The 27,914-nt window shown below is 31.3% G+C and overlaps 3 protein-coding genes across 6 annotated transcripts in view; 1 reads left to right on the top strand and 2 right to left on the bottom strand.

Moving 5' to 3' along the window:
• Positions 1-418: 418 nt before the first annotated feature.
• LOC126746151 (ADP-ribosylation factor-like protein 3) lies at positions 419-2,704 on the bottom strand. The gene is made up of 3 exons (XM_050454279.1): positions 2,576-2,704; positions 1,099-1,359; positions 419-1,042 (listed from the first exon to the last, which is right to left on the bottom strand). Exons 1-3 carry the CDS (start codon positions 2,576-2,578, stop codon positions 764-766), a joined length of 543 nt encoding a protein of 180 aa, XP_050310236.1. The 5' UTR covers positions 2,579-2,704; the 3' UTR covers positions 419-763.
• LOC126746147 (RCC1 domain-containing protein 1) lies at positions 2,464-9,677 on the top strand. Its single transcript, XM_050454275.1, has 5 exons — positions 2,464-3,242; positions 3,293-3,387; positions 3,445-3,648; positions 3,839-3,989; positions 9,376-9,677. Exons 1-5 carry the CDS (start codon positions 2,728-2,730, stop codon positions 9,392-9,394), a joined length of 984 nt encoding a protein of 327 aa, XP_050310232.1. The 5' UTR covers positions 2,464-2,727; the 3' UTR covers positions 9,395-9,677.
• LOC126746143 (thioredoxin reductase 1, mitochondrial-like) overlaps positions 9,419-27,914 on the bottom strand; it is a 35,915-nt gene continuing 17,419 nt past the window's right edge. For 3 of the 4 annotated variants that reach the window (XM_050454268.1, XM_050454271.1, XM_050454269.1), the window contains exons 2-8: positions 25,804-26,021; positions 25,215-25,339; positions 18,855-19,232; positions 14,569-14,815; positions 12,716-12,854; positions 12,359-12,578; positions 9,419-9,919 (exon numbers count right to left, since the gene is read on the bottom strand). In XM_050454268.1, the coding sequence (XP_050310225.1) occupies positions 9,790-9,919; positions 12,359-12,578; positions 12,716-12,854; positions 14,569-14,815; positions 18,855-19,232; positions 25,215-25,339; positions 25,804-26,021 (1,457 nt within the window). In that variant the 3' untranslated portion in view covers positions 9,419-9,789. Of the gene's footprint in view, positions 9,920-12,358; positions 12,579-12,715; positions 12,855-14,568; positions 14,816-18,854; positions 19,233-25,214; positions 25,340-25,803; positions 26,022-26,398; positions 26,593-27,914 lie in introns of those variants that run through there. The other variant, XM_050454270.1, reaches the window with a different exon arrangement.

The raw sequence follows: 27,914 nt of genomic DNA, 5'->3' as shown, positions 1-27,914 counted from the left end.
ACATTTTCATATTTATCACTGTTTATCATCTGACTACTCACAGGGATCATAATATATAAATACTCCAAAAAAGAAACCAAAAACCAAATTGTCATGTGATAAAATAAAATGATTGTGAGAAAATCGATAAAAATTTCCGAGTTATTTCAGAATTATATTAATAAAATTAGTTAAGGTTTTCTTCAGGAATTTCTTAAGTTATTAACCTTTTCCATATTTCCTATAGTTTGTGGGATAGATCCTATAAACCAAAAGATCAGAGCCAAAAAGTTATTGTCCTCATAAGAGCGTTAATTATTACGAAATTTTATTCACACAATACTGGACACTCGGGACACAGTACCAACAATTTCCAAAGAAATATTCCTTCACGTTGTGAAACATTCAAACATTGGTAGAACTTTTAAAAATGCTTACGTCAAGAAGCAATCTATAGATATATTTCTATTAATTAATATATTTTTTTAAAGATGTGTAGGTGTTACATTTAATGCATTACTTATGTAGTCAATAGCCTATACAATATAATAATGAATATACTTTTAATTTACCGAACATTTTATAAAAAAGTACAAATATATAAAATATAAAAAAGGAAATCAATGTGCCAAATAGGTTGTTGGTTTAGAACCCCCATAGAATTTCATTGCGGCTATAATCAATTATTTTAAATCTAATATTAGGTCTCCTATATTATCCAACCCTGATACGTAGTCTGCTTTGTGCCCCCAAGTGAATTAAAATTTACTAATTTTTCTTAATGCTACTTCTTCTTAATGCTTTTGCACACCCACTCCATTCCCTCCCTAACCCCTGTGCCTTTTACGGCACTACAAGCCTGGATTTGCCAATTACGATCTTTGATCGTTGGAAGACCTAGAGCTTGCGCAATATCTGCCGCTGTGAGTGATCCTGGAAGATCTTGCTTGTTGGCGTAAACAAGAAGTGGTACATTGCGCAGCTTATCGTCACTTAACAGTTCGTAGAGCTCAATTCCAGTCTCTTCCAAACGTTTTTTGTCTGCTGAGTCTACGACGTAGATCTACAAATTGAACAGATCTTATAAGCTGTATGAACTTCTACATGATCCAGACTTACCAGCACATCAGTGTTTTCGAAATAGTTTTTCCAATAAGGTCTAATTTTCCTTTGTCCGCCGATATCCCAAACGTTCAACTTAAATCCTTCACTTATTACGGATTTTATATTGAATCCAGCCGTCGGGGTGATGTTGGTGATATCCTCTGAAGCCACTATTTTAAGAATGGTAGTTTTTCCCGCATTATCTAAGCCCAGGAGGAGTAGTCGTAGTTCTCGTTCCGGGGTGGAGGTCAATTTACGTAAAATCGCCAGAAGACCCTGGGAATAAAGGAGTGAAACATATCAAAAGGGAATAGGGCAGAAGGAAAACGCACCATATTAGGGTGTCCAACCTTTTTCGGAATATATTTACCATAGAAAAATGCCCAAAAGTTAATTTTTTCGCCGTCTTTTTTCTTTCGTCAACAATTCATAACTTGCCTTAAAATACTTAGAATGTTTAATTCATTTTAATATGGATCCCTGATGCCTTTCTAAATATTACTTATTTTCACCTCACGAAAATATATGTAATTCAAAAAAGAGGAAAATTCCTTGTAGTTGGCAACACTGGAAAGACAGCTCATTTTTTATACGGCGTATAGATCGTAATGGACGATCTGCGCATATGTGAATTACAAAATAGACAGTGTAATTGATCCGCGTTTGCTCTAGGTCTTACAACAAATTGTGTGAGTTAATTATATATTTAAAATATTTCGCAATATGGCGGTACCAGGTGCTGCCTGCATCAAGCTTTTTTTGCTAAATTTCTTTTTTGTCTTCTGCATTAGGATTTAAGGCAGTCTACAGAAATTCCTTAAACATTATTTTGTTTCAAAGAAATTAGTAAATTTTACTTCATTTAAACTACAAACCCTAGCTTTTGAATTTAAAATACTCGGCTACACCGAGGTATGACATCGCTGTCTGTACACCTTCTTTAGTTAAATATTCTTTTATATTACTCACTTTACCAGCTACACTCTTTAAAAAAAAAAATACATTTTTGAATTTTTCCTGTGATAATTTTGAACCCCGCGCCGTAATAGAGCACTGCTGTCGCAAAGGTACAAATAGAAATAACCATTTTTTTTTTATTAAGTTGTTTGTATTGGAAAACAAGAGGTATGCATGCAAACCAAAACATAATTAAGGAATACTCCGAATACCTATAAATTCGATTAATTATCAGAGTTTATATGTAATTAGAATTTTCCCAAAAATAGTATTAATCTTAGTTTGATTTCAATCCAAAGTAACAGCTCCTTAACATGACTTCCATGCCTGCCTAGAAGTAATTTTCGAACACAGTATCAGACGATTGACAGGCGTCAATGTCAATTCATAATTTAGGTTATGTTAGTATCCATAGTAACAAGACCACTGAACAATAACAAATAATTTTTAATTTTTTTTTTAAATATTTACCATTTTAAAACAAAATAATTTAAGGACAACAGTACTTCTAAAGATAAACGAAAAGTTTACTTACCATTTAGATTAAAAATACCTTAATTGTGTGAAATAAATCAGTAGTGAATGTAAAAAAAAACCACTGCAGTAAGACTCAACCTAACAACTTGACACAAACCTGACATTAACATTACAAACAAATACAAAAATAGACCATATTTGATCAATATCATGCGGATATTTTGCCGAGGATTTAATTTATACAATCAACTTGATTTACCAGACAAATGTGTTGAAAATTTTACCTCTAGTTTCAAAGATATACCCCCTGAAAGACTTCATATAAATCACACTTATTCTGTTACTTATGCCAAAGAAAAACTAATGGTTTATTGTAATATTGCTAGTAAACAACCAATTGTAATTGAAAATTTGCCAAAAATTAAACAAATCACTTCAAATGAAAGGTTTATATTAGTTCTAACTGAGTGCCATCAACTCTTTAAAATCTCTATTGACGATTGGAAGCCACTGCTACTTTCTAACTTCTTTGATACCGAGGAGTGTATTAAAATGATAAGCAGTAATTCGAAAATAAGTGTGGCATACACAGATAAAGGTTGTATATATAATATCCCAGAAAAACTAGATTTTTTGAATGAAGATATTGTTGATATACAGACTGGACGAGAACACTGCATATTATTGGATAAGAGCGGTAATATATATGCATTTGGTTCAGGAAGGTACAGTTCTTTGAAAGATTTCTTTACTTCCTATTACACTTCTTTTATAGTCGAGGTCAATTAGGCACAGGAGACTTAAATGAGCAAGAAACTCCTATTCTTGTACATGCTTTAGCAGGAATTAAAATAATAAAAATTGCTGCAGGTGAAAATCAAATTTAATAAAACTATTACCTTGAATTTAATAAATTCGTTTGTTTAGGTGGTTGGCATTCGGCAGCAATAAGTGCAGATGGTGATCTATACACTTGGGGGTGGAATGGTAATGGGCAATTAGGCCTCTTTTCTGAAGGTGATAATGGAGTCTCTGTAATGGCGACACCACATGTAGTTGATATACATGGTTGTTTAGACAAGAGGGTGGTTCAAGTGGCATGTGGGAGTAAACATACTGTTGTCCTGTTAGGTGTGTTTTAGCTATATGATTATTTGGAGATTTTTTTTCTTTATGTCATAAAAATTGGTTATTAGACTTGCAGAAGAGTGTCACACAGTTTCTAAAGAATTGAAATAAGTTCAGTTTTATTCCAATATTTACAATCAGCAATCAGCTTATTTTACTTAACTTAAAAATGCTGTACCTTTTTTATTTTTAGATAATAACTTTTTATATGGATGTGGCTGGAATAAATACAAGCAACTAAAAAGTGATGAAAAAGATGAATATTATAGTTTTGAATTCATTGCTGATTATGGAGAGGATGGTGTTGAAAAAGTAATTTGTGGTCCTTGGAACACTGCTGTAATGTAAGTTAAATATTGCAGTATGATCTTATATTTTGTATATGTTATTACTTGTTTTCTTTTTGAAGATAAAAAAGTTTCAAAGATATAAAAATAGGATTTTTAGATAAAATTAATAAGTTTTTACTGAAATCAATAATTCCTGGAATAAGCTTATCTCACATAAATTTATACTTGATGATGTCCAATAAATATTGCTCAACTTACCTGAGTATAGCAAACTTCATTATCTTATAAGGTTTTACACTAAACTCTCAAAAATAAAGATTTACACACCAAAAAATTGGTTTAATAGACAGTGGCGGCTCGTGGGTCAATCTTCAGGGGGGTCATTTTGGTTTGAAAACTTATAGTTTACTCTAATTCAAAAAAACAAATCAAACTATTGATTTTTTAAAGTATTTGAAAGATCTTTTAGCATTTATATTTTAGATAAAAAATACAGACTTAGATAAAACTCAATAATATTTACCGAGATATTTACCCTATTAAGCGGGTAAAAATAACTTCAAATGCTTAAATCATTTTCCGAAAATTACCTTTGCCTTTTTATTAGAGTAAATAATTTAAATAAAAATATAGGAAAAAAGGGTATAAACAGGTTATCAGCTGATATAAAGGAATATTTATATAATAAATTGTAAATTTATTAAAATGAAACTTACCTTAAATATTTTTATATTTTAAGTCAATTCTCTTATCCTTTAGTTCTGCAAAATAGTCTATGACCTTCTCATTGAAATTTGGAATGCTTTTGACAAGCGTTTTCTCGATGCTCAACATAGACAAGGCGCTAAGTCTAGATTGTCCCATCGTATTACGCAGGAATGTTTTTACTCCTTTTTAAAGTAGAAAAACATCTTTCACTTTCTACGGTTGTCATAGGGAGTGTACACAAAATATTTAATAATTTCACTGCTTCAGAAAAATTCATGTTAATAAAAAGCTGAAGTATGGCTACTGCACCGGCACTATTGCGAAAATCCTCACGACAATATATGACTTCAAGTTCCGATTTTAGTTTGGAAATATTTACTGTGCGATAATGAGCCTTCACCATATTTAAAATATTTTGCGGAAAGTTGGTACTGTATGCTTCAAATTTCTCTGTTTAGAATAACTGTGAAATCATGAGATGATCATTGAAACCAAACCTGTGATTTATTTCAGATATAATAATATCACAAATTTCCAGTGCAGTTCGTCGCTTTGGATCCTCTGTAGCTGTAGTAGTTTTTCTTTTTTTTGCTGTTGATGTGCTTGGTTCTTCTGATTCCAATATAGTATTTCTAATTATTTGGATATTGTTATATATATTTGGTATTATTTAACCAAAGTAAAAAAAGCTCATCTTCCAAATGCCTCTTTAAAACACTTGCTTGATTTATTTTGTTACCATCTTGCTCCTCATCAATAATTTACTCTAAGCAAGATTTTAAATCATCTTTATAAGTGTATACAATTTCAACACATTTTGTATTGAAAGCCCATCGGGTGGGTGCAGCTTTAGGTAGCCTTACTTTAACCACTCTATCCAGAACCATCGTACGTTTTGGACATCGGCCGAAAATGCGTGTAAATTTGCAAAAAATATTTTTATCGGTTTATGTTGACTCGCCGCTTTTTGCAGGATAAGATTAAGTTGATGGGCATAGCAGTGAATAAAGTGTGCATTTGGGTATATTTCTTTAATTTTTTTTGTACCCCTCCCAGTTTACCGCTCATGACTGATGCACCATCGTAACTTTGGGCAATCAATTTTTCAGGTGCTTCATTAATTTTTAATAATTGAAGTTCTTCCAATATTACATTAGTTAAATGTTGTGCTGTGGTACCTGGAGGTTTAACAAATTTCCAAAATCTTTCATGTACAATACCAGTTAATACATATCGCAATGTGACAATCATCTGCCTTTTATTGGAGCTGTCTGTAGTCTCATCTACTTGAATTGCCACAAAATTTGTCTGGCCAATCTCCTTAATTATATGAGTATGTACAATGGCTAACATTGATTCTAAAATATCGTTCTGAATTGTTTTTGATGTTCCTTTAAATACTGTACTTTTTTCAATATGTTCTTTAAACATTAAATCCAGTTTAGAAACAAAATCGATAAGGCCCAGAAAAATTCTAGGATTATTGGAGCTGTTACTTTCGTCATGACCGCGCAATGCAATTTCGAAAACTCCGCAAAATTTTACACAGTCGATTACTTTGTTTAAAATATACCTATTTTTAGAAACCGATTCATTAAAGTCATGCACAGATTTACGATATCTATCAAGTTGCTGTCTTATGTTAACACGTCCTAAACTTGCGAAACTCATTAATAAATTTATATGAGTAGTGGAAGAAGCATGCTTTGTAATTTTCACTTTTAAATGCTTAATGTCAGTTACTTCATTTTTCGCCCATACAGCGTCATTCGAAAACAATAAACACGGGAAGCAAAAAATGAATTTCTCACACTGCAGCCACAAATCCAATCACACAAATTGTACATTGATTCTTTAAAATATCTTTGAATATCTTTACCCCTATCCTTTGTTGTTTGTTTTACATTCATATTTGGTTTTAGTCGACCACTTTAATTTTTCTCAAACCGCCGTTCATAATTTAATGTTCCAGCAGCATTTTAAAGAAATTATTTCGTCAACAACACTCACACTCATCTTGTTTTTTTTTACAATCAGAAAAAAATCCAATAACAATCACAAAAATAAATTACGAAATGTAAACACGCGTATATGTAATACCGTCAAAGTGACTAAGTCGACTACGTTAGCGATATAGGACTGAAAGGTGACTCTCACTCCCGCTCACGAAATGCGAATCTGCCCTCTTTGTTCTATTTTACATGCATTTCTCCATAAGCCATAAGAACTGTATAGGGACAATTTAAAATACGGTCCAGCCACACATAGTCCCAGCCACGGGCTTGTGTGATGAGCGCGAGGCGCAAAGTTAGTAATATATTTATTTGTTTTGCTATTATATTTGTTTTGCCAATGCAGACTGCTTAGAGAATTTTATAATTCACAGTGAAGTTTTAGATAAAAGATATTTTTAATAAAATTGGTATTTTTATGAGATTATTTTAGGGGGTCATTGACCAATTGACCCCAAGAAGGAGCCGCCACTGTTAATAGATATCCTAAATGGCTTATTACTGATAAAGTTTTTCACAGAAACTTTTAGTTTTATTTGATCCTAGTTTTGTTTGACCTCCAAAGAGGAACCAAATATACCCATAGTAGAAATTTTAACATTAAAAAGTATCTGACCAGTGATTATCTATGTTGCGAACAGGAATAAGTGCTTTTTTGAATAATTATGCCAATCAATTACTGACAAATTTAAGTTCAGAGAGTGCAATGACAAGAGGTGTAATAAGACATTGCAAAAGAAGATATTATTATTTAAATAGAATTTTTTAGAAATGTATTACAATTTTTAATTTATGAAATATCATGGCAGTTTTTTAAAACATTTTTAAGTTAATCTAGAAATGAAGTTTCTGCCAGGTATATGTTTCAATTTACTTAAGTGTTTTGGGATAAATTTGCATCTAAATAGTCTCAGATTATTATATCCATTGAGTATATTTATAATAAAAAAATTAACCATGATTTTTTAATTTGCTGTAATATGTGCAGAATAAGAATCCACTCATCATTGTATGTACTTGTATTGCCTAAGACGAGTAGGTTACAATATTTCAAAATTAGAAAGAATTATCATGTTTTACCTGATTTTCCGCTTTGAAACATTTTAAATCTTAATAAAAACATTATTGCAAAATATATTTGCATTATTATATATATTAATAATTGATGTAAACTTGGTCTATGTTAAGAAAACTAAACAAAAAGGAAAAACAAAATTTTAGCACAGCTATAAATACCACTGGCTTAACATTAATTTAAACCAAAAAATTTACACATCTTTATGGCCCATTTCGCAAAATAGGTCACCGATTTTTCTGTCTGTGACAATTTGACTTCCTAGTCTCATTCAGTTGATATTTGTTACATTCATACCAGGAACTTAATAAATATACCTGGACTGTTAATGCATATGGCCACAATACCCAAAAATGACCACTGCCTGATGGCCACCATTTTTATAATGGTTGTGTGTTTTTGATGTTGGTCACTCTTGGAACATTTTCAGTGTGGCCAATAAAAAATATATTAAATAACTTATTAACTAAAGAATTATTGTAAATTGTCTCTCTGTGTTTATCATTGAATAATATATAGAGTTGTTTATTTTTACTATATAAACCCTTGCTAATTACAAACCCTCATAAAATCATCTATATTTTGATTTTTATAGATGGTTGTACCTATTAATATGGAAACACTGTAGGTAGAAGGAAGGTAAAAGCCGCAATAGTAGAAATAGAAAAAAAAAGTGTTTTTAACTGAATTTGTTAAGTAAATACAAGCAAAAATTTAAATGAAGATCATAATTTTCATGGTATTAGGATTTATAAGATTCAAGTTTAAATTCAGATTTATAAGTTTCAAGATTATCAAAATAATAAATCAAACATTTTAAAGTGCATGCATCTATCTCAGGTTAATTGAAACTTTGTCCTATTTTAGGTGAGGAATACTTTCTTTCATAAATTGTAACGAAATTCTTAAAGAAGTACAAGAAAAATCACAGATCTAAGGCAACTCTCATAAATTTTAATTTATAAATTGTTAACTAAATGTAACTTTCTATTTTGTATTTGTTAACATAACCTCTTAAAAACTTTATTTTTGTTTCCCTACATTTGGCACAACTAAAATTTGTCAAAGTGACCAACATCGAAAAGACACAATCACGCAAAATGGCGAATCCCTAGTAGTGGTCATTTACTTTTCATTGGATTGGCAGTCCAGGTATATTTAGTAAGTTCGTGATTCATACACATCAGTCAATAATTCTTTCACTAATTGTTCGCCGAGTAATTTTCATTAAGAATTTGAGAAATGGCTGATTTTCCAAACTTTCGTTTTATCAAATGTTCATCTGGTCTAATGATGTTCTTAAGGCGAAACATGTCACCATTACCAAGTACTACATTAAAGACATTAACTGATATTGTAGATTTAGAGTATTTATTAAAAGTTCCAACAAATTTGAGTAAAAGTTGTAGAAAGAATTTGGAGAAAGCAGACAAAATGCAAATGCTGCAATGCCCTGATAATTAGAAACTTCTTTTTTATCCTTGTTTTGTGAATTGGCTAAACGGTAGCTACACAAATAGCATCTTTAAATACTCTTACCCATCCATCTTCTACGTTAAAAAACAAAATTTAAAACTGCCTAAAAATTTTACAAAACGTTTTAAACACTCACTTGATTTTCTATTAGATGACGTTTTTCTTCCAGGTGCGGACCGCCCAAATAAATTTACAAAAAAAAACACCAAGACTATCTAAGAATAATTTATTTAAATGTTCACATCCAAAATATATCATCCAACAGCGGGTGTTTATAACCCAGTTTCATTTTCCAAAAGAAAAAAACAAAAAATACACCTCTTTGAGTGGTAGTGTATCACAGGACTAACATCTCAATCAATAACAATTTATTACTTAGTTTGTATAACAGATAATATATAAATGAAAAAAAAAGTGGATAAAACAAAGTTGTAGACCGCAAATAATTCAATAAATTCGTTTACAATAATACTTTGTTTTTTTTTGTTGCAATGCAAAACAGTGAAGTACATTTTATGTGTGCACACACGCGTGGGAGTAACCGGAAGAGCCAGTCAGCACGTGAGAATGTGTGGAGAGAAGTTTAACTGCAGCACGAGGCCGGATTAGGGTCTTTTCCGGAACGTTTGGTCACACTGATTCTCGTAAATTCTTCGGCTATTGTCGGGTGGATCCCTACTGTGCTTAATAACGCGTTTACTGTCAAGTTACACCTGAAAAAAATCAGATACCCCTATTTAATAGTGATTCTAAGAGTATCTTTGATTTTTACTTTTACTTATGTGTCTTCTAGTCAGAATCGACTTTATAACCAGGACTTTGCTTAAAATACACACATCTAAACGGTCTAGGAGATATGGAAAAAAAAACATTTAACGTTTTGACGAAAAAATTTGTTTCCAAGAAAAATTGGGTTTATTATTTCTTCAGAAGAGTGTCACAACTGAAAATTATTTGTTTTTGAGATTTCTACATGTACCAGCCAGACATAACGCAAATTTTATTATGCGAAAGAGTCCTAACTATAGTTATGACGATTTTGGCTAAAACGCGACACAGCAAACAGCCATATATTGAATACATGCAGAGTGGTACTGAGAAAGAAAGAAAAAAATTTTTATTTGCCAAGAAAAAGTTATAAAAGTTTACAATATTGGACATAATTTAATAAAAGAGGCAAATAGGAATGAATCTCGATGATAAGGAAATCGTTCCACAGTATGAACGAAATCGTTTTTAGAAGAATTAAGGGTAAGTTCCGTAACTTAACCGGTTCCTCCGGTTGTGCCGGTTACCGTTCCATAACTATACAATTCCTGAAATTTGGTTCGGTTATGAAACGCGGTTCCTGAAAATTTTTTGCAAATGTCGACGACCGACCGATCATTTTTTTCGGTACCTTGGGTTATTCCTACGGATATCGTGGATTAAACGTATTTATTCTGAGTTTAATTCACGATATCTGGAAATCTTGTATTTGTAGGTTATGTTATGAAGTCTTGGTTTGATTTTTTCGTGGTTTTTTTCCCGTTTATGAAATTTTATCATTTGATTGTTCCATTCAATTCATTGGATTCAATATACTTGACTGCAATTCAAATCCAGGACTTGATCTTGATATAATGGAGGTATGTATTTATATATTTTTTAAAAAGGTACAAACCCCCATTTTTGAAAAAACACTTACGCACAGGACCCATTTTTTCATCATAGCTACTACTCAACTATACCAACAGCATTTGCATTCATTATGGGTATAATAAATAATAATAGGTACCTATAACGCAAAAATGGAATTTTTAACCTAATATTAACAAATAAAAACAAGACCAACAATAAACCAGAGCGTTCCATTTCAAACCGAAATTTTCAGGAGCCGTAAAAATACCGCCTCTAACCGACGATTTACCAAGGTTTAGAGTTACGGAACTTACCCTAATTGAATAAGATTTTAAAGAAATATGTAAGTGGTTTTAAATAAATAAATTAACACTAAATGAGAAGAAAATATTTTTTTTTCCATTTACATCCTATTCTCAGACTTTTAGACTCTAGAAATAAATGGAAACGTCACAATCTCCAAAACTGATATTGTCAAATATCTCAGAATTATGATAGTCATCTAAGATGGGACCAAGAGATAAACTATGTAATTACAAAAACTAGATACCTTGTAACCAGATTTGCTCGTTTAGAAACAATATTCAAAGTAGATAAGCTTAAAACAATTTATTATCTCTTGTTCAATCTGTGTTAAAATCTATCTTAAAAACTGATGTAATTCAGAAATGGGTTCTTAAAGTAAAAAATAAAACTTATCCGAGCAACTGGATCTTATTTTTCTTTAATATGATATGTGTGTTGCCAAAAACAAAATAATTCTCCCACCTCTTCAATATAATAGGCAAACATGATACAACCCTGACTGTGTAATGCTCCTTATTCAAAAAAAGAAATTGGCCATAAATCTGCTTCTTACTTAGCAGGAAAATTTTACTATTATTGTCTTCCAGAAACTCTAAAACTCTTAATAGTTGATGAGAGATCCTTTAAAAGTAAATTAAAAGACTGGATTTTTGAAAAAGATAGGCAAACATTGCATATGCCTTGTAAGCAGAAAGATGCTTAAAATAATTGGAATAACCATTAGTGTGTATGTGGTATTAGTGTGTTTGTAATGTATGTACGACATGTTGTGTGCCAAGATAAAATGTTACTAGCTTTAGTTAGTTAGTTAGTTAGGTAAATTACCCCTAACTCGTGTAAAACCCCGAAATGGACCAGAAATATCGATTCTGACTTTATACACTATGGACTTTTCACAAATTGTGTTTTTTTTCTTGTCCTAACAAGCTTTACAGCTTCAGGCTTTATTTATGTATTTGGCTGTATATGGATTTGAAAGTATCATAAATGAACATTATTAATATTATTATTGTAAGTCCCTTGGTACCACAGTACCTACACCTTGGCGATGAGTTACGTGTGATGCATCCTTGAAATGACTACTTACCCCAAAATGTGAGCCGTGCGATGCACATTCGTGCGCTTTCGTTTCCATACCGGTATAATATGGTATAAGTATAGTATAACGAAAATTGTTTAGATCGACAAATTTGTATAAAACAATTTGTAAAAAACGGTCAACTTACTTAATAGCAGCGGCGAAACCCTGTATAACCTCTCCGGCCTGAGGCCCGATAAAATGCATCCCAAGTACTTTCTGGTCTCCCTCTCTTAAAGCTACAACTTTCAAATAGCAATGGGTGATGTTCTTTTGCGGTATGAAAAACTCCGTGGGCTTGTAATACGCGTGGTATATCTCTAAGTTATCTTCGCCGAAACGTTCGATCGCTTTTTCTTCACTTAAACCTTAAAAAATTCTACCTTAAATATCCAACAGTGGGTTTGGGGCATAGGAAAAATCATTTTATAAAAATACAAAAAATGTATTAGTTAGGTTTTAGATTTGTATAATAATCTATATTTAACTTCCGAGGTTTTCTTACCTACTGCTCCATATTCCAAAGGTGTAAACACCGTTGTGGCTACATTTTCATAATCCATGTTAACAGTACCGTTACCAAATAATCGCCTAGATAAAAGACGACCCGCGTGAATTGCAACTGGGGTTAACTCAGGTTTTTTCTGTAATTAACACAATTTATGGTATAATTTATATATTGCATAACAGGCATTTATTTATTAATTACACCTTAAAATAAAATCAATAAATAAAAGAAAACTTAGTGTAGAAAACTGGCGCAGTCTAAATTTAATAGCTAGCTGTAAACACTTGAATGATAGTATTAAAGTTTCATATATTAAACCATTTTAGTATATTTTGGTTAAAGTTAGTGAATGGCTAAGGTCGTACAAACTGACGCTAAACATTAATAAATCATCCTACATGATGATAGGGAAGAAAAATTGGAGAATTTAATTTGATAACCAAAAATTTAAAAGTGCATCGGTTATTAAATATTTAGATTTATTAATTGATAGCACATTGTCATGGATCTTGGATATTTATAGTATTAGAACAAACATATCAACCTTTGTAGGAATACTTAGGAAGGTAGACACTTACTTAAAAAGGAAATACACGATTATATGATGCACATATTTACAGTAATTTACATAAATTACTTAACAGGTATCTGGGGTAAAGCATCAAATTTTATTAACCACATTGTTACCCTATCCATAAATTTATAAAGGGAGCATTTTTTACCGTTGAAAGCATTCGTAACTTATCAATAAAACCAAAGAGTCCTCTATTAAATTTGTTAATGTGATTAGTATACATTCTTATACTCCACTAGGCAAAATAATAAATTCTATAACCAAAAAATGCAAAGTAATATCGGATTAAAATCTGTTTATCATTATGGTGCTAAATTAGCGTTTTTGAGTGAATTTATATTCTTAATAAATAATAGAGTGGACTATTTGTTTCTATGAGTGACTACATATCTATATGATTACCGCGTTTTAACTAATACTGACCAAGCTATAACTCAGTCAAAAAAATTTAGTGGTTTCGTGGTTAAAAGGTGGCAATATTTTCTCTTATATATTTTCAAAACAAACTACTAGAAACCGCATATTCTTAATAATCTTTGTTTCATCTTAAATGATCTTTAGTAAAAAACTTTTAATACATCTTTAATAGTAAATGAAGGTAGCAGCAGCACCGCAATGACATGTGACCGTCAGATTTCTGTCTGGTTTGCTTTTAATGGCAAATTATATCATGTATTGTATTCATTATCATATAAATCATCACATTACAGATATAAGAAAATGATGACAATTTAGAACGCAGTGGTGTAACCAACCTTTTGCTACGACTCAAAGATAAAAAACGTACTAAAAAAATACACCTCTATTGAACCAATAATCTTGCAAGTATCTTACCATTTTGAAATCTAGATTAGGTACGCCAACTTTTAAAATCACTTGCCAACCAGTGAAGTAATTTTCTTTTCCGGAACAGTTAGTTAAAGTTGGGAAATGATGGTCAAAAGACACAATTTTCAACACAAGTTGAGCAAAAATATGATAATTACTTAAAAATGTGAACAGTTATCCAGGCTTACATTAAAAAAAATTGTTAAAAAATTGAAAATTTATAACCACAGTTCTAAAAAGAGTGTAAATTTTTTTGGGTTTTCTATAAATGCCTATAATTTTAAAAGTACTCAAGATAGATGTTTTTTAAATATTTTTTTTTTTTGAATCCCTGAGCACCTGGTCTATTGCCCGTTTTCGGCTCATCGTTGATTTTCGGGAAACTCTGTATACTTTTTATTTTAGCAAATCCCTATGTTCTAGCTAAGGAAAATTAGTTTCTACTTACATAAAGTACATCCCCAACGGCATAAATATGGGGCACGTTAGTTTGTTCATTATCGGCATCAATTTTCTCACCGTCTTCTGCCACCTTGACGCCGGCATTCTCCAAGTTCAACTCTTTGGTGAGAGGCCTGCGACCGATCGCGAACAAGATCGTGTCGAACTCGTCGCTGAACTCCTGATTTTGGTCGTCGGTCCATGTGACCTTTAACTTGCCCGTTTCCAGTTTTTCCACTGATTTTGGGATTGTCCTATAAAAATTTCAAATCTAGAATAAAAGGGGTATAAGTACAATTTTAAACAAATCTGAGATAAATACTTCGATTACTGCCTTAACTTAACATATTAATTTGAAATTAAACGTATTATAAATGAAATAAAATTACTATTTTCTTGGCCAAAAGTTTGGAAACTGAAGAAAGTCATTTATATAAATTACATCTAAATTAAAATCTGCTAATATTTTGTGCCATATCCCTCCGAATTTATTACTTCTCTACATCTTCGTGGCATAGAATCGACAAGTCTTGCACAGTCTTCACTGGAAATGGCAGCCCACTCAGTTTGTAGTATTTCCCACAGTTGAGCCTTGTTTGAAATCGAATGGTTTCGAATATTCGTGTCCAAATGATCCCATAAATTCTCTATGGGATTCAGATGATCTGGGGACTGTGAAGGTCAATCCATTAAAACAATGCTCTGTTCATTTAACCAGTTTTTCGCAAATTGGGACTTGTGTTTAGGGTCGTTGTCTTGCTGAAACAACCATCTCAATGGCATTTCCTCCTCAGCATAAGGCAACATGTTGTTCTCCAATATGTCTTTGTATAGAATACGGTCCATCATTCCATCAATTTTAACCAGGGGGCCAACACCTGATCGGGAGAAACAACCCCACACCATTACGCTTCCACCACCATGTTTTACCATAGGCATTTGTCGCTGTACCTTGTACCTTTTGGTCGCCGGACATAACGTGTCTCCCGTCACTCCAAAATAATTGAAACTTACTTTCGTCACTAAACAATACAGTATTCCAATTTTGGTGAGACCAGGTAAGATGATCTCGTGCAAATTTCAAGCGATCCTTTCTATTTTTCTTTGATATTAGTGGTTTCTTTACAGCAACTCTTCCAAAAAGCCCCACTTCATTTAGCCTTCTTCTCACCGTGCAAGCAGACACAGAAATGCCTATTTCACTCATTTCTCCAGAAATATCTATAGAAGTTTTCTTTGGGTCGTTCATCGATATTCTTTTCATTACCTCTTCATAGCCCTTTTGGAGAACTTTCTTGGTCTTCCTTGCTTGTGGGCTACCGAAACATTTCCTCTCTCTTCAAATTTTTTTAATATTTTTGAAACAATTTGCCTTTTAAAATGTTTAAATTTTTACTTATTTCAATTTGTTTATAACCCTTTTGGTATAATTCAACTATTTTACTTTTTAAATCACTAGATAAGTATTTACAATTAGGCATGATGCCTCAAACAAAATCGTCTTCACTCAAACAAAATCGTACTGTTAAACAGCTTGTAGTAAACAATTATTATGATTTTATTAAAGGTTTCCATACTTTTGGCCACCACTGTATTTGTTTGGTACAAAAGAGATACAAGAGTGATTTTCCAGTTATTAAGGATTAACTGCTGTCTTTCTAAATTGCTTAAGAAAAACACGGAAAATGAAATTTTACAATGTAAATAAACTTTTAGGTTAGGTTATTTTAAAAACTGGTAATACTTTAAAATAGCTGCATTTTCGCAATCCTGCGACTTTTTAGTTTATTTTAGTAAATAAAGTGCTTTGGTTAAATTTTTTAAACGAACTTTCCGCTCCATAAGCCACCGATGAAGACAGCGATCGCATACCTGAAAGTGATACTTCCAATGATGCTGTTAATGTACCTCTGCTTCTGCTTAAAAAAAAAACGGAATTTTTGCTCATATTTCTTTAAATTTTCATCTGTAAAAAAAGTGTTATAAATGGATTTTTTTGTTGAATTTTTAGATAATAGTGCCGTGCTTTTTGATCTCGATGTGCCTGAACCCAGTGACGTTGCTACAAAATAAAGGAAGCGCGATGAAAGTGCCCTGAATATCAAAATTAAGAAAATGCTGAGAGATTTAGGAAAATCATACATTGGCCATAAAAATAAGCCACATTCCCAGCGCAGTGTTAAGCCTTATGAACATTCTTGCAGATACAAGTGTAGCACAAGTAGACATTTCAAAGAAAGCGATACAACGCCGCTACTAACAAACTCTTTAGTACAGAAATATATCTTCGAAATAAGCGGGTGTGTAAGATCCTTTTTCTCAAAACACTTGACATAAGCAACAAAAGGTTTACCACGGTTTGTGTAAAAACGGATATTTATCGTATATGCGCTAAGGACAAGATAGGTACTTGCACCGGCAAAAAAATGGAACCTGTAAATCGAAAATTTGTTATGGAAAGTAGTAGTGGAAGTACACATTCCACTATTCCAGAAAAGCAAATTTAAACACCAGGTATCTGACATCAGAGCTGAACTTAAAAAAAAAAGTTTAGTTTGACAAGGAATATTGCAAGGAAAATGATAGTTCTGTGAAAGAGTCTTATCTCAGATTTATATTTAGTACGGAATTTAATCTTAGATTTCACCGCCCTAACTCCGACACGTGCAGTAAGCTATGCAAATATTAAACATTCCAAAGATGAAATTAAGATCCAGGAGGCAAAAATACAACAGGAACTTCACCATAAACAAACTGAAAAGGCATTGGCCACTAAAAAGTCAGATGTTCTAGATAATAAAGATTCTACTGACACATATGTGACATGCTTCTTGTGATCTTCAGCAAGCTTTAACCACCCCACTTATCACGACCTCGAATGTATTTTACCGTAGGAAACTCTGGACTTATAACTTCTGTGTATATAATCTGGAAACTGGCAAATCGCATCCAGAGAATCACAAGAAATTGATTTATTTTATTACTGAAGTTCTACCTTAAAATATCACTAGAATAACAGCTTATGGCGACTCCTGTGGTGGACAAAATAAAAATATAAATATAGCAAAGTTATTTATGTTCCTAGTAAAATATACTAAAATTTAAGAAATTTATCACAAATTCTTGGAGTCGGGCATACGTTTATAGAGTGTGACCAGGATTTTGGCGCCATTAAGAAGGTTAAACGCAGAATTTCGCAAATTTTTATCCCAGAACATTGGAAGACCGTGGTTCAAGAATCCTCTAAAAAGTTTACTGTCCATGAGATGAAAAAGGAAAACTTTTATAGTTTCGTTCAATTAAACCAGATTATAAGTGACCCTAAAAAAATGTTGATAACCATGTAATCAGATGGAGGCAAATTTAATACTTTTATTCAAAAGAGGCAGATACATTTTCCTTTCAGCACAAAACAACATTGGGTTCATTGATGCCATTTTATACATGTATGTGTCCTTGCAAAACAACTGGCAGACCAAATTTAAGCTTTGAAAATGCATTTTGTCTGCCGAATGAAGGTGCTTTAAAAATAAAAGATGCTAAACGGAAGAACTTACAATCCTTACTAGATTTTATTCCACCAATATACCACAAATTCAATAATAATAATAATATTAAATATGAAGGAAAGGGCAAAGACAAAAAATAAAAAAAAGAACAGTTTAACTAGTAAGGCGACTATGGGAATAGGAAAAAAGAAAATATTAGTGAAGAAGCCAAAAGAACAGTTACCAGAGGAAACTATAGAAGATGATGACGAAATTACAGAAGATGTAGACTTGTTATATTCAGATTATGAATAGTGTTTCGTCTATTTGTTTTTCTTAAGTGAATTTTGAGGTTTAAGTTTAATAAAGTTTCCTTTTAAATCACTTTTATTGTATATTTTTGTGCCTAAAAACATTAAAAAGAAATTAGAATAAAAAAGGTATAAGTACATTTTTCAAATTAAAAAAAAAAACTAAATGCAAGAAATAACTACCAAGGTTACAAATAGACCAACATAAACCATTTTGTGCCGACTTTTATAGACTTGCAAATGCATCTTTCTCAAAATACTTCTATTGGTACTTACATCCCCCTTATTCTACACGCCTCGATTGTGCTCAAATAGATCAGTATAAGATTATAAAGAGAAAAATAATTTATTTTCACAATTTTGTAGAAAGTTATAAAAAAAAAACTTTTAACCATGTATGGTAGTATGGCTAAAACTGTGACCTTTCTACCATGTAAAATTAATTAGCAGATACCCTGCATTAAAAAAATAATAATAATAATAAAAGTTCATACTTGTGAGCAAACTTAACGCCCTTATCCTCCATTTCTGCAACAATGATGCTCGCCATTTGTTGATCGAAACCTCGCAGAGGTACAGATCTGACCAGTACGGTGGCGTCGTAGCCCAAACCTTTCAGGAAACCCGCGCATTCCAGACCGATGTATCCCGCGCCGACTATGCATGTTTTACCCGGTGCCCGGTTCAGGCTGAAAATGTCATCGCTGGTGATCCCGTGCTGGATCGCACCGGGTATGTCTGGGTATCGGGGTCTACCACCCACCGCGATCAAGAAATATTTCGCTTTTAAGAGGCGCTCTCCCTGTTTGGTTTGCGCTTGCACCGTGTGCGGGTCTACGAACGTTCCTAAGCCGTTGATGTATTCTACAGCCCTAAAAACGGTATATTGTGTTATGAACATGTTAGTTTTAAAAATAATAAATCAAAACACGCTTTATTATCATAAAATACTTTGTTGTAGTATTTGTAGACAAAGCTTCCTGCTAGATTTTAGCAGTTAACTTAAAGGGTAACTAAATAGTAGGTACCTAAATCAATAAAGTAACAAATAGAAAGAGATATGAAATTTAGAAAAATACAATATTTTTAATAAAAAAGGCAAACATCATTAATATACAGGATGTCTCCAAAGTGACGCCCGTGCTTTTAGGTTTATATACAGGGATATTACAATAAGTAAAAGTAAAAAAAATCCTTTCCTTCTTCGGTACAGGGCTATAGCATCAAATGTAAATAATGCTTTTTATTTTAAGATCCTTTCCCCTTTTAATTAACATAAATATAACGTTGCTACAGCGAGGTATGTATTTATCATATTGTCATATTGAAAAGAATAATTTCTTTAATTTTTGTGTGTTTGAAATGGCCCGGTACGAACTACAGTAATCGAGAATATGCGAATTTGTTAAAAGTGTGAGAAATGATCTCTATCTATTTAGACAAAAAGCTCCAAGTTTTGCATAAAGGGGATAGTGAGCTTCGCGTACATTTTTGTTGCATATCCTAAATTATAATAATCCACACTTTATTAAAAATATTATGTGGACTGATGAATCTACCTTTATTGAGACTGGCGTCATAAATACTCATAACGTGCATGAATGGAGAAATGAAAACCCTCACTTAATATGCAGCAGTATTCAATCTTGAAAGGGTTTGAAAGCATTCTTCACATGCTTGCCTCATCTTACAATTCAAATACAAATCCCAATCATTTTATTATGTAAGGCCTAAAAAACTGAGACTGTTAAGTTAATTGAATGAGTCTCAGATAAAGTTAAATATTCAACCACATCATCGTTAATTTTATGGAGCAAAATGGGAAAAAGAAGAAGATATCGTGTATAAGTTTATTGTTTTTTGTAATTGTTTATTATTTTATTCGATAAGGTATATACTTGAGGGGAATAAAGCCAATATTTTGCAGGTGAAATTTTGAAATTTGTATATCTGCGACTTACAGTTACACTGTAAAAAATGGCTTTGTATTTTTAACTACAATGTTGCGTCGCCTTTTTTTTACAAATTGTAGCAAATTTTATTTTACTTGTAGCAAGAAGTCTTATAGGCATATCAAAGTAAATCTGACAGTATTCTAAACTCATCGAGTAGTAAATAGCCCAATAGTGAGTCGCATATTTTGCTACAATGAAATCAGGAAATGTGTGAAAGTAGTTATTGCTTTTAATATATTAAGTCTGCTCTTAGTCTTTGTCCTAAGTTAATTAACTATTTTTAGAAAAAGCTTCAAAAATAGTAGTCTTTTTTTCTGACAACCTTTTGTGACGGTTTCCTTGACAACATATATGTTTTAATTCTCACCACACCTGCAAGATCTTACAATTTTTAAGAAAAAGGCTGCATTTTTTAAATTTATACACATTATTCGATATATATTTTTCTCAAAAAATTTACTGGTAAAAATGATCTTTTATCGATTAAAAAAGACTATAATGATATAACAATGAGATTTCTTATCAAATAAAATTTAATTTTTTCGCCTTAATTTAACCTTTGTGCGATATTGATTGGTCAAATTAACCAAGCATTAATGTCCAACTGCCAAATTAATTGTAATAGCTTCCGTTGCCAAGCGGGAGATCGCTACCAAATCTGTCACAGAAATTTCTATCGGTTTGTATGCAACCACCAATTCTTTATATTTTTGTGTTTTGTGGTTCCCGTTCTCGTGACTTTTGACCGCATAAGCTCTTCGTGATTTTTTTTTTTAATTTCATAAAAGTCAAGAAATGAATAGACTTTTTGGGATTTTATACAAATATTCGACTTACATTACGTTTTCTATATTAAAATATTCTGTATATTTTTCTTAATATGTTTTAGTATTACTATTTCTTTAGAACATTTTCAAATTTAGTATAAAATATTTTATTTACTTATGTATGTTGTTCCTTATGTACGTGCTAGTATTCTTTTAGTATTATTTTTTTTTGTGAAAAGATTTGGTCTAACATACAGCGTGGGCCATGTTGTTGGGCATTGGGGCCATTTGGACCAACTCTATTTTAGCTAAAGAAATTTTACTCAAAAAAATCCTCATTGACCTTACAATATTGCCTAAAAGTGGTTACAATGACTACTTTAAATTCGTACATTGTAAAATAAAGTAAATATCGCTTAAAAATAGAGGCAAATAAAAACTAAAAAAAAAAAAATAACAAGGAAAAATTGAATTTTATAAAGTATAATTACTTTGTAACAGCAATTTGGTATATAATATATAATTTTTTTTCGATATTACCTGAAAAATAGTAACCTTTTTATATATAAAACGTAGCAAAAAACGTTACAACGATAATGCAAATTTTCGTAGAAGAATAGCCATAGTTTATACACTTGTGCAGATATGCCAAATTTCTTGTAGTAAATAAACTTACAATTTTAAGCAATTTGTTTGTTATGATTTTGTATTCATTTGTTTTTATTTGTACCTTTTTTTATAAAGAAAATTGCTCCAATTGTAGCATTTATTCTTACACATTTTTTTCAGTGTAATGTACAAGTACTATACTATTTTTTAGTACATACAGATATAGTACACACAGATGAGAAACCATATACAGCGTGTACGCGTTCAACTGGTCAAAAATGATAGAGCATATATAGAAACCATGGAGAAGTAGTTTGAGATAGGACACCGATGGTGGAAAATGCGTCGTTTCCAAAATAGTTGAAAAAATAATACCAAGAAGTTGAAATTTTTGCTGTATTAAAAATTATTATTATTCACTTTAAGTATTGAGTAGTATTTGGTTTAAAGTATTAAAAAATTAATTGTTTATTTATTTATCCTAATTATATTAAACTTGCTAAAAGCGTTTTTGAAAAATAACATTTTCTCTTTCTTTTTCAAAAATAAGTTTGCTAATTTAATATGTAACAAAAAAAAAACAACTTTATTGAAAACCAAATTTCAATTTTCAATACCCTATACAGGGTGTCCCATTAGTGCGATAACGGACGATAGCTCCTTATACAGTGATACAAAAAAAAATTTTTTATACAAAAATTACTTTACTGTCTAAGGTGCATAACATAAAAATATTTTTGGATATACAGGGTGATTCATAAATGTGATATGATACACAACTTTTTTAATTTAAATGGAACACCCTATATTTTATTGCATTTTTGGATTGCTTTAAAAATTCTGCGTACCTTTTATCAAGCATCGTCTATACCAAAACTTACCCGTTTGTGAGATATTTAATATTTTATCAAAAAATCGACGTTTGCACGTCTCCACAAAAACAAAAATAATTCACTCATTTGGGATCCTACAAGCCAAATCTTTTGTAGGTTGTTAGTGCATACTTACAGTTACTTTATGGGCCTATGAGAATTTGATAATATTCTACAGGGTGTTCGCAATACTCTATCCAAAACCAAAAAATGTAAACAACCATATCTTATTTTTTTCAAATGGAATGACAGTAAACCATTTTTCTCACTTGCACCCAAACAGTAAATCATTTTCACCATATCCTCTTTTAATGCAAAAATGTTTCGCACTAGTGATAAACTGACAACACTAAGTCTTCTGTCAAAGTAATTGCTTGATTTTTGTGCAATTGTTATTTCCATGGCCAACTAAGCAAACTTCTTTTAAATTAAAACGCGACTATTGTGGATTTTAAGGGCGAAATTAGGAAAAAAAACTCGATAACTATTACAGATAGGTATAGGACATGCTTAACAAAAAAGAAGGCTTATCACATTGTGAACATTTTAAGATAAAAAAAAATACGGGTCATTCCAATTGAAAAAAATAAGATATGGTTGTTTACATTTTTTGGTTTTGGATAGAGTATTGCGAACACCCTGTAGAATATTATCAAATTCTCATAGGACCATAAAGTAAGTGTAAGTATGCACTAACAACCTACAAAAGATTTGGCTTGTAGGATCCCAAATGAGTGAATTATTTTTGTTTTTGTGGAGACGTGCAAACGTCGATTTTTTGATAAAATATTAAATATCTCACAAACGGGTAGGTTTTGGTATAGACGATGCTTGATAAAAGGTATGCAGAATTTTTAAAGCATGCCAAAAATGCAATAAAATATAGGGTGTTCCATTTAAATTAAAAAAGTTGTGTATCATATCACATTTATGAATCACCCTGTATATCCAAAAATATTTTTATGTTATGCACCTTAGACAGTAAAGTAACTTTGTATTCATTTTTTTTTGTATCACTGTATAAGGAGTTATCGTCCGTTATCGCACTAATGGGACATCCTGTATATACTAAAAATACTAAAAGTAAAATATTTTACAAAATGTATAGGTCAAAAGAGAAGCAACTTCAACTAAACATATTTTCCTCAAATAAATATAAATTTTATTTATTATATGGTTCATTATTTTGCTTTTCAAAGTTTTTCAATATAGTCTTGAGAAATTGATTTCCATAGGTCTTGAATTTCTTCATTAAAAAAAAGGCATTTATTTCCAACAGGTTTGTTACCCAATTACAGGAAAGAAAAAAGAAAATAACAAAATATGTATAAAAATGGAAAATAAAAATGCTTAACATTCTATGTACTTAAACAGACTATATACATACTAGAAAGACTGCATCACCTATCTACTCTATACTTTCTATAATGGACCTTAAACTGTCAACAAAAATATCCACCGTTACAATCATACAATACATTCACAGTACAGAGTTTTTTGATGAATTCTCCTATCAGTTTCATCCCACAAATTCTCGATTAAGTTGAGATCTGGACTTTGGGGTGGAAAAAGCACAATGTCAACTTCATTGGCACTTAACCAATTTTTAACAAGTTTTGATGTGTGCTTTGAGTCGTTGTCATGCCGAAAGACCCATCTTAAGCACATGTTGTCTTCTGCCTGAGGTAGCATATCTGGTTTTCTAATGTTTTGGTATACAAAACGATCCATAATACTACCTTCGATTCTGATTTTTTTGATTATCTACCAAAGCAACCCCAAACCATCATATTGAACCATATATTTTGGGTTAAATCTTTCATTCACTGGTCTCCTAACCATCAGATCTAAACAGTTTCAAACGACTTTTATCTGAAAACACTTTTCAGATAAAAGTCGTTTTCTATTTTTCGTAAGACCAGTTAGGATACTGTTTGGCAAATCAAAGTATGTCTCTCTGTTCTTCATTGAGATGAAGGGTTTCTTCGCTAACTTTCTACCATGTAAACCTGTTTCCTTAATTCATTTTACTAATTTAGGTTTTACAAATACCACCAAATTTACTAATGTGTAACTGTCAGTATTTATTTTATTAAATCTCTTTGGCTCTGTCATTTAATTATTCAATTAATGATTTATTTGTTTGGCTCTCAAAAAGTTCAAAGCCAAAATTGAACAAAATTATTAATATCTCTATAACTTTGCTATTTTTAGGTTAAGGCTATTAGTGAATATACATTTTTTTATTAAGAAGATCATTATCTTATTCTGATTCCATTAACCAAAAGTACATATTTACATTTTCTCGAAAACGCGATGTTAATTTTTTTTTTCGGTTTTCACCATTTTAATCAACAAAAAAAATCCTACTCGTTTGCTAATTTAACAGACCACGTATCTTAGATATTATTACAAAGATACCAATAGTGCTGACTTAATCGGAGGCACCTGTATATGTGAGAACACACAGGTGAGAAACCATCTAGGTGCTTGTGTTGAGAATTTAAAATGTTTATTATAACTTATGATTTTGAAATTAACGAGAAATATAAACCACCAACGTATATCATGGAACCACATAAAAAACCGGACAAAAACTAAGGAACCAAAAGTTCAGTTCAGGGCTTAATATAATCCTCAAAAATACTTACTTATCCCTCAGTTCCACCCTGGTAACCCAATTGACAGATTTGATATGGGCCTGGACGGCATCTCTCAATGCATCCCAACTGTGACTGACATTATCGCCTACTTGCCATCCATAACTTTTAGAATCCTAAATTAAAAATTAAGCATTTTTATTTGGCACCATTTTTTTGTTACAATACAATTTATGTTTACATGGTTGCATCTATTTAAAAATGTAAATTATGCAAATAATGCCAGTAAGTAATTAATATAATGGGTATTAAAAAGACAACTATTCTGAAATTAAAAACTGACATAATTCAGCCCCAATATGTTTATGGATCCTTGAAAATTTTTATGTGACCCTTAAATAACTAAAAAACATTACTAAAATTAGAAACCATTTCCAAATTTTAGAAGTGTTTTAACTAATCAAACTATACAACATTGATAAATCGTGTTTCAAGGCTAAGGGTATAATTAAACTAATTGAGGTGAATTTCCATGAATAATCAATATTATCGTGTTCTCCCCTTCTCAATTATGCATGTTTAATATGCCTAAGCGATACAAAAGGTGTGTAACTAAAATGTTTACATATGAAAAACTTACGTGAATAGCTTCCCCTAATAAAGCAGCTTGATGCATCAGTTTTTTCGGGATGCAACCCACATTTACGCACGTGCCTCCAAGACCCCATTTGGTTCCCAGTGGTGTTGGGGTCACAAAATCTAATACAGCAACTTTCGCACCCAAAGCGGTGGCTTCTTTGGCAGCCGCCAAACCCCCGGAACCTCCGCCAATGACGACGAGATCGTAATCATAATTTCCTGTAAAAATAGATTAGTTTTATATGTAATAAAAATTAAATTAATGATATTTTTACGTCACAAAGTATTACAAAAGAGGATTATCATTGATCAATTAATTTGCGCTTTTGAAAAGTACTTGATAAATGAATTGCAAAATTATAATTTTTTAAAATTGTTACTATTAGAATTTAATAACATAATGTGAGAAAAACTCATGTAGTTGATTCATGAATCTTTTATATCTGAAAATGCATCCTGATTTAATTGGAATGGTGCCAAAAATGTCTCCTAAATAAACTGAATATTCCCCATATTAATTTCTAATATATTCAGGAAACTGATAATGGATGTAGTATTGACCATCAAGTTTTGCACTAGCAGTGACCATCTCATACCATTTAAATTAATGTTTGGTTGTAATTCATTATTATCCTTTACAGTTATGCCAGTATGGCAATAGGCTCTGCATTTCAGTGATTTACTCATGGAATATTTAGTCAGATATGTAGATAGGATTTTTTAAATTTTAATGGGCCATTGGATACAGCATAATGGTAAAAACACTGGAATTTGGTCATAGTAAAGGCAAACTAATTATTAAATGTCACAATGATGAATAAATAATAACCTTTCCATGTTATTTTGATAAATGTGTCTGTTGCTTGTGGAAAGAGTGTGTTATGCTTTATTGAATTGAATAAAATTGAACTTTTATGAAATTAAAATAGGTTTACAATACATATAAATGTGCATGTGTACTTTGCACATACCATCTTGTGCAGATAACACCCTTCAATCATAATTATGAAATATTATGAATGGGGGTTTAAAAGTAGGTGTGAGTTTGAACTCGCAATATTATATCGCTGGTATTATTGCAATTAATTGGTACTACAGTGAGATCTTTACTGATAGTAAATAGCAAGAACAATCAATTTCCAATTTATTTATTAATAAAATTCATGGTTCAATACAATATACATAATATATATTTTACAAAAAAATCAAGAAATGGGTTTGCACCGATATGACTGAAACTGATGACTGTAATTAATTAAATTAATTAACATCAGAAGGAAAAATATACTATTTAATAAATGAGCATATGAAAATCTCCCCTTTAAGTATTGCAATATTTTCTTTAGTTCTAAATCTAATCTAAGTTGAATTCCTATAAATAGATATTTGATATTCTTTAATAAATTTCTTGACACTATATAGGTATCTGCAGGTTTTTACTGAATTTATTTCTTATTTTATATTTATCATTTACAAGGATACTGATAGTTCTGGTAAATATGAAGAATATGTTATTTAAGGAGAAAGCAATCTCAAATCTCTTCAGAATATTGGAAGTCTGTTGAGAATCTTCCTCTTATGAAAAACTATCTTCTAAATTTTTAATGCTACTGAAGAGTTGCCACATACAATCCATATCTTAGCAGACATTGCACGATAGATTTATTAAATCAAAATCTCTGTCACCATATAAAATTGGTAGATTGGTAAAGGTTTTAAGAGTTTAGTCAAGGTTTCTACATGGCAATTCCATTTTAGATCTTATCTAAAGTAATACCCAAGTATTAATTTGAATCTGTTTAATATTTGTTTTGCATGCATTAATATAAATTTCCTACATGTATAGTTGGAAATTCAGGGTGGTTTAATGAAGTAAACAAGGCAATGCATTTTGTTATTGAAATATTTAAACCTAATTTGAAAAAATCTTCCACAGCATAGTTTCTGAAATCTTCCCATGAGTCATATCTTCACTATAAGATATTACCACCTCATGCCTAAGGTTATATTTGTTAGGTCATTTAGATGAGTAATCAAAAGTATTTGTCCAAGAACTATGCCCTAAAGCACTCCTATTATAACTTTAAGTAGATCACTATTCTGCAACTAGAT

The sequence above is a fragment of the Anthonomus grandis genome, chromosome 17, assembly GCF_022605725.1.
Source record: "Anthonomus grandis grandis chromosome 17, icAntGran1.3, whole genome shotgun sequence".
Taxonomy (NCBI): Eukaryota; Metazoa; Arthropoda; class Insecta; order Coleoptera; family Curculionidae; genus Anthonomus; species Anthonomus grandis.
This window is presented reverse-complemented; position numbering and strand designations above follow the sequence as displayed.

Excerpts from the sequence above, each read along its gene's own strand:
- LOC126746151 (XM_050454279.1), bottom strand. Across the intron at positions 1,043-1,098 it reads TCGAAAACACTGATGTGCTG|ATCTACGTCGTAGACTCAGC; the intron begins GTAAGTCTGGAT and ends TTCAATTTGTAG.
- LOC126746147 (XM_050454275.1), top strand. The coding sequence starts at position 2,728 with ATGCGGATATTTTGCCGAGGATTTAATTTATACAATCAACTTGATTTA. Across the intron at positions 3,388-3,444 it reads AATAATAAAAATTGCTGCAG|GTGGTTGGCATTCGGCAGCA; the intron begins GTGAAAATCAAA and ends TCGTTTGTTTAG. Across the intron at positions 3,649-3,838 it reads ACATACTGTTGTCCTGTTAG|ATAATAACTTTTTATATGGA; the intron begins GTGTGTTTTAGC and ends TTTTATTTTTAG.